Source organism: Phyllobates terribilis, unplaced genomic scaffold (assembly GCF_046119375.1).
Source record: "Phyllobates terribilis strain yellow unplaced genomic scaffold, ASM4611937v1 Scaffold_7__3_contigs__length_470593459, whole genome shotgun sequence".
NCBI lineage: Eukaryota > Metazoa > Chordata > Amphibia > Anura > Dendrobatidae > Phyllobates > Phyllobates terribilis.
Window position 1 is genome coordinate 111,406,133 of NW_027362767.1, and position 12,073 is coordinate 111,418,205.

Genomic DNA, 12,073 nt, shown 5'->3' on the forward strand with positions numbered 1-12,073 from the left:
CCCTTTTAAACAGGGAAACATACTAGATCTTAGTGTTAAGCTTCTCTTTTCCACAAGGTCTAAATCATAGAACAGATCTTATATTGTACTATGGATGTTCTACATCTGTATTATCTCAAAACTGAAGAAATGAGCCGGCACACCTGTTGGTATAAGTGCAATGTGTAGGTTTATATTGTGGCCATTCACAGGCGGAGCCCAGGGTAAAAGCAATGAGCTGATACCTTGCTGTAAGTATAATAGTACCTGTAAATAACATACTTAGTTGACACTGTTTTGATCCAAAAAACGTAAAAGCCACCCCACCACGACAAGGTGACCCCAATCAGTAAGTAATGTAACCTACACATCGCGCTCATACCAACAGGTATGGGGGCCCATTTCTTTGGTTTTGCTTTATTTTTTTGTGCTTTGTACGTACAGAGGCGTGGTCCCCTTCTTGGGCTGTGCATCTGGTCTGTGTAGCTTTCCATGGGCAAATGTATAGCAGTCGGTTCTGGATTCTTTGTGACCACCCTGATTTGGTTCACCTTGTCGCTTTGGGTTGGCTTTTACTCTTTTGATTTAAAAAAAAAAAAAAAAAAGTGTGAACTACGTACCCTATGTTATTTATGTGTAATATTACTATTTTGTACTGCAGGGTATTAGCTCATTGTTTTTATCCTGGGTTTTATATGTATTATCTCCCATATTATAGTATGATTACGCTCACATTGCTGGCTTTGGCATGTGATGGGGACAGGGTTTTATTCAGGGGCTATCAAGTTTGTGTCGTCGAAGTCAAACCTAGGTTTTGAGTAAGAACCATATACAGATGCTTCTCACAAAATTAGAATATCATCAAAAAGTTTATTTCAGGTCATCAATACAAAAAGTGAAACTCCTATATTATATAGTCATTACAAAGAGTGATCTATTTCAACTGTTTATTTCTGTTAATGTTGATGATTATGGCTTACAGCCAATGAAAAGACAAAAGTCATTATCTCAGTAAATTAGAATAATTAACAAAAAACACCTGCAAAGACTTCCTAAGTATTTAAAAATGTAAAAAGGCTCCTTAGTCTGTTTCAGTAGGCTCCACAATCATGGGGAATACTGCTGACTTGACAGATGTCCAGAAGGCAGTCATTGACACACTCCACAAGGTCCCAGAGTCTGGAGGAAGAGTGGAGAGGCCACAATCCAAGCTGCTTGAGGTCTAGTGTGAAGTTTCCACAATCAGTGATGGTTTGGGGAGCCATGTCATCTGCTGGTGTAGGTCCACTGTGTTTTATCAAGACCAAAGTCAGCGCAGCCGTCTACCAGGACATTTTAGAGCACTTCATGAGTCCCTCTGCCGACAAGCTTTCTGGAGATGGAAATGTCATTCTCCAGCAGGACTTGGCCCCTGTCCACACTGCCAAAAGTACCAATACCTGGTTTACACACAACAGTATCACTGTGCTTGATTGGCAGCAAACTCGCCTGACCTTAACCCCGATAGAGAATCTATTATAGAGAATCTATAGGGTATTGTCAAGAGGAAGATGAGACACCAGACCCAACAATACAGACGAGCTGAAGGCTGCTATCAAAGCCACCTGGGCTTCCATAACACCTCAGCAGTGCCACAGGCTGATCGCCTCCATGCCACGCCGCATTGATGCAGTAATTGATGCAAAAGGAGCCCTGACCAAGTATTGAGGGCATTTACTGAACATACATTTCAGTAGGACAACATTTCGGATTTTAAAAATATTTTTCAAGCTGTTGTTATAAAGTATTCTAATTTACTGAGATAATGACTTGTGTTTTCATTGGCTGTAACCCATAATCATCAACATTAACAGAAATAAACCCTTGAAATAGATCACTCTGTGTGTAATGACTCTATATAATATAGGAGTTTTTACTTTTTGTATTGAAGGACTGAAATAAGTTAACTTTTTGATGATATTCTAATTTTGTGAGATGCACCTGTAAGTTTGAAATACATCAACCTTATCTGATGCCTTCCTGGGACTTGTTGTTCCTGTAAGATGTCTGCACTAATTGGCTTGACTTGGACATGTTTTCATATGGTTTACAATAATGACAAGTTTTAACATGCTGTTTCTGCATCTGATCCCTTGGAATTTTTCGGAGAACCTGTTTTTCTGCTGTTACTTGACTGGTGATTCTGTGCACCGGCACACGGGTGAGCGGACTGCTTCTACGTATATGTAGACAGGATGGTATGGCATTGCAGAATGCTGTGGTAGCCATGTTGGGTGCTGGTGACACGATTGGTGACTTATTACATATTCAGAGCAAAACACCACCACACCTCCCTCTCCATGCTTCACGCTATCCGCTTACTTTTTCTGCTTCTCACAAAAACATGGTGATTTCTGTCATCAGAGTAAAAGGGGGGACTTTGAGGACTCTAAGGTTTAACATATATTCTGATTTGCTTCAACTGTCTCCTCACCCATTGTTTAGCTGCCTTTAGTCTGAATCTCCAATGTTCACATTCCAATAAGAACAAGGAAAATCATTGCACGACCAGGTGTCCAAACCTTTGACTGGTAAAGGGAACCAGACAGCTGATAAATGCTCCCTGATACACGGGCAGCATGTATCAGACAGTGGCTGCATGATTTCAATGATGTGTGTTTAACTCTGAAACACTGCAGCGCACAGTGCTGAGGACCGAGCGACCCAGGAGACTAGATGGACGGTGGTTCCCTGGCGGCTTCTCTCAGCCCACTGACCTGCAGTGAAAGGTCTCTTCCTACATGCACAGTCAGAGACAGACTTGTCAGTCATTGGCAGAGGTCAGAGAGAACCCCCCATGGACCTGACTTTTAAACTGTTTTTGTCTACAATGTCGCAGCATTTCAGAGTTAAATATACATGGCTGAAATCATACAGCTAGTGTGATACATGCTGCCCGTAGATAGGGCTGCACACTTCAGCTGTCAGGTTCCCTTTAAAGGGATATTCTCAAGTTTTGGTGAGAAGCAGAGCTGTAGTATTAGGAGAAATATATAAAGCTCAGCACAAGTTCTGCTGTAACACATTCAGCTATCAGTGGCTTTTTCTGAGTCCTACATTGTTACTGCTGTATTTACACATGTTGATAATAGGGAATTTGAATGAGCACAGGACTCATGACTCAGAGCCGTGATTAGGAGAGGTGCTCTGAAAACTGACTATGCTGGAGAGTGGTGATTTTGCAAGATTTATAAGAGCAGCTTGCCAGGAGCTAAGGGAGTGGCGAGCATCTTACTGTTGTATAGAAATCAAAGGGCCTAAGAGAGGTGACTGGTTTGGTAAGAGTTAACTTCTCTCCTGGAATGTAACTACTATGCACACTCAGGGCAGGCACTAGTTGTTGCATTCCTTTGAAATCAGCTGTACACTATGTAAGAAAAGCTCTCTTTACAGGAGAATGAAAGCAGATAGAAAAAGCAAGTTGATTCTTCCCACAGAGTGAGCACAGCGCGCTCTATTGTGATATTAAATATTTAAGTATCGGCCTCCATGCTTTGTGTTCTGATCTATCTATCTGAGGAAGGGATTTACACCCCACAACACGAATTAACAGATCTGAATAAAAGAAATCTAACATATTAATGGCTATTACCTTTTCTGATGTGTATCCCTATGTGGAGGTCTCCATCCGGCATCACAAATGCTGAAATGGGCTATATAAAATGTAATTCTGTTAACGAGAAGTAAATCAAAATATTACACGTTTTGAATTGTTTTTGTTTTCTTAAGGCTGAACATTATGTTCGTTGAGGGTCAATATTTGCTCACTGGCTTTGTATTGACAAAGATTTTTGTGTCTTGTATTCCTAGGTACTGCCACAAACATTACGATTATGCCAAGGATGGTAACAAAGATGTAAGTAGTATGCATTATTGTCACCACTTAATCCCCCTCACTCCTTTGTTTTGGGACAATGACCCCAATCGCACATCCAAAGTCATTAAGAGCTATCTTCAGTGTAAAGATGAACAAGTTATCCTGGAGGTGATGATCCGACCCTACAGAACCCTGATCTCTCAACATTAAATTATTTACATGTATGTAAAATATCGGCGGGCTTCCACTATCCACACCGCTCTGGAAGTCTTCGACAATCTCTCTACCATATCTATGAAAAGTAATCCCCGATGATAAATGCCCAAAAAAAAAAAATCAAAACGCTAGAACTACTATTTTTTGGTCCCTGCACTTCACTCGGAAAGTTGCAATAAAAAAACCATGCAAGTCCATGAACAGAAAGCTAACGTTAGAGCTTTTTGTTTTTCATATGTTTCATTTTGTTTGGAAAAGGTAATCATTGAATTAACAACTAATTATATATATATTTATTATGAATATGTGATCTGACCTGAATAATCATGTTGCAGATAATGTTTGTGCTATTGGACGGCAGACTTTTTTTCTTGTGTTTTTCTTGTAGGTTTACTTGTCTCTGATCAGAATGTACCTTTCTCCACCTGATGGCCATTGTTTGGGTCCTATTAAAATGAAACGGGTTTTGGCGCTCCCAAACATTTCTGCTGCCTTAGCAGTGTTGGAGCAGCATCATGCAAAATTGAACACAATTAAGGTAAAGAGTATCAGATATGTCACTCATAAAAGCCAATGAATAATATGTTCCTCTCCCTTTAAATAAGTATTGTGGTGACACATAAAACAATTGCTTAAATACTTCTAGGTGACAAAAGATGAATATTTCATATCTGTTCCCACTAGCATCATGGCTTCCACATATCCAGGAGCCATAATGGCTATGCTGGATAAGTTTGCATATACTTAAAGGGGTTGTCCAGGTTGGGCACAAAAACCTGCAGTCGTTCGGTGGGACTGCAAACTTGTGAATCCTGAGAGCTCATGCGGTCAGGATTCTCCAGTGCTGAGAGTGGACAGTCACGTGACAGTAAGTATGCAATACGCATACTTCAGGCCACATTCCAACTAGAGGTGCACGGCTTTGCTCAATCCACTTGTATTGAGTAAGGCCACGCATGTCTAGTTGGAATGTGACTGGAAATATGCGCCCTTCTCCCAGCACCAGAGATTTCTGATGGCACGCGCTGTGAGGATTCACAAGTCTGCAGTCACATAAAGTAACTGCAGACTTTTGTGCCAAACTTGGATAACCCCTTTAAAATGGAACTGTTTTTTCAACAACTTTGCATAAATCAATAGTACAGGCGAATAAGTAACTTTGTAATGCATCTGCTCCGAGAAATTGGCTTCCTTCCCCACTTATCAGATACCTCTTCCCTCCCACCTGCCTTCTGAACTTGTCATCCACAGCTAAAATCTGTCTTGCTCAGACAAAACTGACTGCCACCCAATTGTCGTGTCATATGACAGCGCCCATTACACTCTATGGAGAAGGCAGGAGGAGCGAGGATCAGAGAGAGAGAACATGCAGATGGAGATTGAAACCTTGTGCTGAGCTTTCGAACAAGTCTTACCTCCCATCAGAGCTTGATTCAGATCGAGATAGCTCAGCTGTGCTGTATAATTTTGGTTTGCTGCTGTCGATAGTCTTTGTATGCTAAAAATGAAAGAAGCAGGAACAGATTTCTCTGTGTGCTCTACATAGGAGCCATCATAGCAGCTGGTCTCCTCCACTAGTTACCAGTGGATTGAAAGCTAAAAATGGAGCCTGCAGAGGGTAAAACTTGTGACAATGCAGGATACAAGTCATATAATGGCCAGATATGGTGATGTTCCTCATGTGCACACAAGATAACTTGGTCTGAAAAATTATTTGAAGTATAGTTACCCTTTAATGGCAAAATCCTACAGACCTGATTGACTATATTTTGGTTAAAATCGAGTTAATTTGAATTTCTTATGGGAAGAAACACCTGTACACTGATCTATTTTTACTATAAAAAAATACAAGATTCCCACCTATAGTCTTTCATAAAAGATGTGAACAGAACCATAAATTAACTACTTTTCGTTCAAATTGGGAAATTTGTATATTGTAACGATCTAGAATGGCTACTAAAGTATCTGTTGTTTTGTATAGTCCATGTTTTTACCATATTCAACCACCTGTGAGAATAAAACAACAATCTTGCATACAGCGGCCCCTAATCTAACCATGTACAGATCCCTAAACTCAGTTGTGTGATATAGACACAGATTTTAAAGCCATTCGGCCACTTTGATGAATTCACATATTTAACCTTTTGATTGTGTACAGGCCATAGACTTATTACCAGCCAACACACCGATCCGAGAGATTCAGATCTTTCTTGAGAAGGTACTGGAGGAGAATGCTCAAAGGAAGAGATTTAATCAAGTTCTGAAGAACCTTCTGCACGCCGAATTCCTGAGAGTAAGTTCTCAAAACACACCAAAAAGCTGTGTCCAGATCTATTCTTTCTAGCATTTTTATGGCATTACACTTTTTTTTTTCCCCCTAATGTTTCATTTTAAGTATTTCTCCCTCTTTACTTCCTCTGCCTGGGGTTTCTGGATAATTTTTACACCACTGAGCTACATAAATAAAACTCTAAAATTGTATACAATTTTATTTTATAAATTTTAGTTTTTATTTATTCAGCACATTAGTATAAAATTATCCAGGCAGAGAAAATAAATAGGGGAAATACACGAAATGAGACATTTAAAAATTAATGTTATACTCCATACCGATGTAGCTCGTAACATTTATTTTACAGTTACTTTTTTTAAATAAATATTTTGTAAAATAAAGACATTCCTCACATCACCCCTCAAAAAAAAATAACCCCTCTTGAAAGAATGTACAACCAACTAATCTGTTTGGGGGGGGCCTCCCTACTTTCCCCTGACTGATAACAGGGGGAGAGAGGAATCTACCTGTTGAAACTTCAATGGTGAATCATTTTGTTTGGCGAAAAAATGTATTCAGGTAAGTGGCACCGGTGGCACAAAGTTTAAACCAGGAGGATGATGGACAACAGGAGCAGCAGAGGGGCCGTAGCAGAGCAGAAGACCCTACCCACCCTACCGCCCCGATGCACGAAGCTATGATTATAAGAAAACTTCAAACCTGATTACACAAAAGTGCTTTCTTCACCAATTTAATCAGTATTTCAGCGACAATTTGGCCATGGGTGTATTTTAGTTAGCAAAATCCTGCTGACAGGTTCTCTTTAAGAGGGCAGATTTGGACAATCATGAAAGCACCAGTGCTCGTCTACAGTGTTGACGAAAACAAGGAGTAGCTTGGCCAGTCCAGAGCCACAAGAATGAATGGACCCCTTTCTTCCTTAATCTACAGCTATTTTGGAAGAAATGGGGTTAAAAGGTAACTAGAAGAAAAGTAGATAAGGTAGTGAGAAAAGAGCCTCTGTGATTACCAGGGTATATGCCATTACCACAAAATGGCAATCGTTGGTGACCTCTAGTACTAGAAAACCAATCCAGAGATTTCTCATGACTCCTTGATGCTTTCTATTTAATCCTGGATCTTTATGTAAAACCAATGGGACAGAGGGAACTCTCGTCAAAGGACCAGACTATGGTACGAAGAGCCAATCTCTTCATGGTGAATGCCCTTCACGTGTTGGATAGTATCCCGTGTAAGAAGATGCCCATGACAATTACACATTTAGATGTCATAGTATGCTGGTCAATTTGGTTAGGCTGAACTGCTGAGTCTTATAATAGATGCAAAAATTGGATGAAGGGATGAACCGGCCACTTTAAGACCAGATTTAGTGACCACCTTAATCTGCCTGTCCATAGGCTTCTTGAATGAGGTGGCTTCTGCAAAGGGACATCAAGGTCAATTTAGAGATATTGGAGCTTGACAGTGAGTAAAGATGTCCACGTAGACATCCTTTGCTCCTTTCTTGCTGATATTGTTACTGTTAGATTTTCTGAAGCTTAAGACATTTAAAGTAAACCACCTCTGATGAGGTAGTCGCTTCAGCGTTCTTGATTTTGGAGGGTATCCCTAATGACCAGAATAGGTTTTTCAATCCTGCTCTCTTCCAAAAAAATTTTTGAGTGGTTTGGGGGTTGAATCTGAATCCAAGTCCACATGTTCTTTTAGGAAAGGTGGTACACCCAATGGATGGAGCAAAAATGCCAACACCAGCGTGTGGTGAGCCCAAGTAATGGGGTGAAATAAGGGTCTTTTAGTGACTCCCCTGCCTGAGACCAGGGATCCATTGGGGTAAACGGCAGAGGTTGTTTGTGAATAACCTGGGCACAGGCCCATAATGCAAAAGAAAAAAGATTAGGAAGTCATTTTGAGAGATAGAAAGCAAGCCATAAGTGGTGAGTGGGTGCCAGTTTGTGAAATCTGACAATCGAGGTAATGGAGTGCCTACAGGTGGGAGCGAGTCTTGGACCTGCCAAGGAGGTGCCAACTCCTTTACTATTAGCCTCTTAGTGTCAGGATCTACATCAGTGTTTCCGGTGTTCCTTAATAAAGTGTAGTACAAATATTCTATAGTGTCAAGAAATGACGACCCTTTATGTAAACACCAAATATGAAAAATGGATATTTTTATATATTATTTTTTTTTTCCGTGCATTATTCATGTTTTGTGCAGGTACAGGAGGAGAGGATTTCCCATCAACAGGTCAAATGTGTTATTACAGAAGAAAAGATTTGCAGCGTTTGCAAAAAAAAAATTGGAAACAGGTAAAGAAATGTAGAAGCACATATACTGTGTGCACTGTTTGACGTCTGCGGTAGTGAGTCCTAAGCACCGTGAATGTACGGCACAGGGAGGATGGCGGCTCCGAGGCATTGGATCGGAATGATTTCTGGTCAGGGAAGTTTACCCCTTTAAATACCAGAGTTTTGCAGAAGTGGGCTTCCTCTGTTTTATGTCAACCAGGCACCTAACCTACGCACCCAGGTCTGCTATCTTTGTACTTATCGTATTTTAGGCCCAGTATTAGATCCGCACAATAAAGCGATTATAGTCAAGTCCTGAGTGGGATTAAAAAATAATGTAAAATGAAATTGAGAAAATATCTTCAAAAAAAGAACAGTGCACCAATTTGTTTATGTTGAACTAGAACACGATATAATAGGCGATGCCAAGCAGAATAAAACGTATTTTATTTTTTTTAGATTCACCTTTGTATTGTAGAGCTGGCTGTATGGACATCTGTCTGAGATGGTTTAGTGAATCCTGCATTGAGCAGGATTGGGCCAGATGACCCCGGAGGTCCCCTCTAACATTCTAGGATTCTATATTCGCAATATATTTGGCACTCAAAGTTTTTTTTAGTCTTAACAGAGAAATACATTTTCACTAGGGGCATGTACTTCTTCCTCTTACTCACTAATCATAAGCAGGCAATAACGGGCTGCTCTCAAGTCTCACTGATGGTAACTGATGTTGAGAAATTTCTGGCACAGCTGGGCTTTTAGTAGCAGGGGTGTGCCTTGTTTGGATTAACTGCTTGTCCCTTTCTTCCTAAACCTCACCCAGCATATATTCTAGTATCCAGACCAGAGACACCACTGTTACACTGGAATATCATGGCATTATTATTACAACTCGTGTAACTTTTTTTTCTTTTGTTCACAGTGCATTTGCTCGTTACCCAAACGGTGTGGTTGTCCACTACTTCTGTGCAAAGGATGTAAGCTCTGTGGACACTTGAACATCTCCGATCCATATAAAATACAATATGGTATTGCTGTGGCTCCACGAAGCAGTCACGTGGAGGGAGCGCTGCAGCACTGGCCGTCCGATCTGTATTTTGCATCTACGTCGGGCGCTGTCTGTTTGAGACCACTCTTAATGCGGATGTGTCATCTGATTTCCCAAAACAAAGGGCATGCATTATTCAATAGGACTTGGACCTGATAAGGCTGATACACTTTTTTGGAAAAATCCATGCCACAATGATATAACCCTGACGTTAAGATTAGAATTTTGTGAGTTGAAGGGTATTCAAGTCTTTGTCCATCCAGCTTGACATGGACATTCTGACATTAATTTTCATGGTAACTACACCGGCCCCTTTAGGTTTAAAATATATATATATATATATATATATATATATATATATATATATATATATATATATATATATATATATATATATATATATATATACCTATGTATGCAGTTTTTATTGTGAAATCTGGTGGCAGAACATTATTATTTTTTATTTTGAAACAGCTAGACTCTGTTGTGACCATGTAGATTCTGATGAGTCCTACCGTAAGTCTTATTATACCGACTGATTTTGCACATCTTCCTTTCTGTAAATGAAGCTGAGTTAATGAAGGATTTATACTTTAAAGCTGTAAAGATTTGTTAATGTATGTACATAGATCTTTATAACAAGGTGGGGTACGTCATTATCCTCCGCAATTTGTATGATATTCTGTTTATTCACCTACAATAGAGTTGAAGTGCTAAAAATGAATGTAATGATCCATAAAGCCGGCTTACACTATGACCGTGACCATTCCTAGAGTCTTATGAAGCCTGTATAATACGAGAAGTATATTTTTAAAGAAAGTATTATCAGCTTGTTAATTTCTATTCACCTCACCATACTTTAGGGAATGCAGTTTTCATTCTTACTAATAGTAATTATGGAGCCTTTAAGTAGCGGATTATGTTGAAGTGCAATTTTTTGGGTTTGGCTTCTTTTTTTTGTAGTTGCTGAATAAATGGTGCACAAGTTTACATCTGATTGTTTCAATTATTCTGAATTACTGGATGAATTCTATAAAAAAAAAAAAAAAAAAAAATGAATGAATGACAGGCCGCACTGTCACTGGCAACACACAGTGACTGGCAGAAGATGGAATTATAAGACTTCTTAACATCAGTGGCCCCGAGTCCTCAAGACTGGCGATTTTTCTCAGTGCACAACTCCTCTTCATGACTCTGTGCACCACGCCAGAGATCTGACTCTAGTCAGGGACTGGAGTGAGATTTCTGGCATTGGGAACACCACAGATCATCATGAATTAGAAGACCTGGTGGCATCATACTCCAGAACTGCAGAGCTGGGAGAAACTGGTGTTTAAAACAACAAAAGTTGCAAAATCTTGGCACCAAAATTTGGCAACTTTTCAAAGCTTTTATGCCACTTTTTGGACATATAGACCCCAATTCAAAGGTTTTATCTTCAAGAAATCAGGTGATTTCTGGCAGTAATACATGTAACCATTTTTCATTCCCATTTTACCTTGGTGAGCCAAAAAATCTGTGAAATTATTATTTTTGGGAGACGCCGACTGTCAGGAGGATATTACAGCGTCTGAATTGTAAATTTAGCTGTGTGCTCAGATATTACAGGATTTGTTCTGTTTTTCCATTTCCTTAAGTCACTCAATGCAATTGAATTCAACTATTTTTCTCATAAATTCATCAAAATTAACAAAGTGCAAAACTGGTGATCATTTTCTTTGCCTCCAGCTCAAATTTTACTTCATACAGAATAATTTCTCAATCAGCCAAGTAAAAGGAACCTGTTATGTCCAGAAATGCAATTTCCTCGTAGATATAGGAATAGTCTGCAAGTAATTAGCTTTGAAATCCTGTTTAGCCGGCTTACTGGGGCAGGGAGCTGTCAGTCGCCACTCCCAATGCTGTGAGCTCAGCTGTAGTTATTCCCCAGCAAGGTCACAATCTGTACACACACACGCTACACACCTAGCCGTCAATCAATGTGCCAAAGAGTGATAACAGCGGTGCGCACTGTATAGTTTAAGCCATGGCTGTTTCACCACCCCAATGACTGAAAGCAATCAGCTACAACAGGAATAAAACTTCATTTTCTCCCTATAGCTGCTGCTCCAATAAGCCGGATAGACAGGATTCACATGCTATTTTCCTGCAAATTCCCCTTATATCTGCAGGTAAGGCTGTGTGCCCACGTAGCGTTTTTCAAGCGTTTATGCAGCGGAATTTCCGCAGCGTAAACGCTTGTGAAACGCTAGGTAATCCGCACCCCATGGTCCCCAAGGGGATTCCGCATGTTCTATGCACATGCTGCGGATTTTTCCGCAGCGTTTATGCTGCGTACAAAAATCCGCAGCATGTCATTTCATTTTGCGGAAGCGCAGCGGAACTCCCGCCATTGACT

At 40.1% G+C, this 12,073-nt stretch overlaps 1 protein-coding gene across 1 annotated transcript in view; it reads left to right on the forward strand.

The window, feature by feature from the left end:
* VPS39 (VPS39 subunit of HOPS complex) overlaps window positions 1–10,665 on the forward strand; it is an 86,092-nt gene extending 75,427 nt beyond the window's left edge. The window contains exons 21-25 of the mRNA XM_073639095.1: window positions 3,829–3,874; window positions 4,440–4,589; window positions 6,210–6,344; window positions 8,557–8,648; window positions 9,550–10,665. Of these exons, the coding sequence (XP_073495196.1) occupies window positions 3,829–3,874; window positions 4,440–4,589; window positions 6,210–6,344; window positions 8,557–8,648; window positions 9,550–9,625 (499 nt within the window). The 3' untranslated portion in view covers window positions 9,626–10,665. The remainder of the gene's footprint in view (window positions 1–3,828; window positions 3,875–4,439; window positions 4,590–6,209; window positions 6,345–8,556; window positions 8,649–9,549) is intronic.
* Window positions 10,666–12,073: the final 1,408 nt, after the last annotated feature.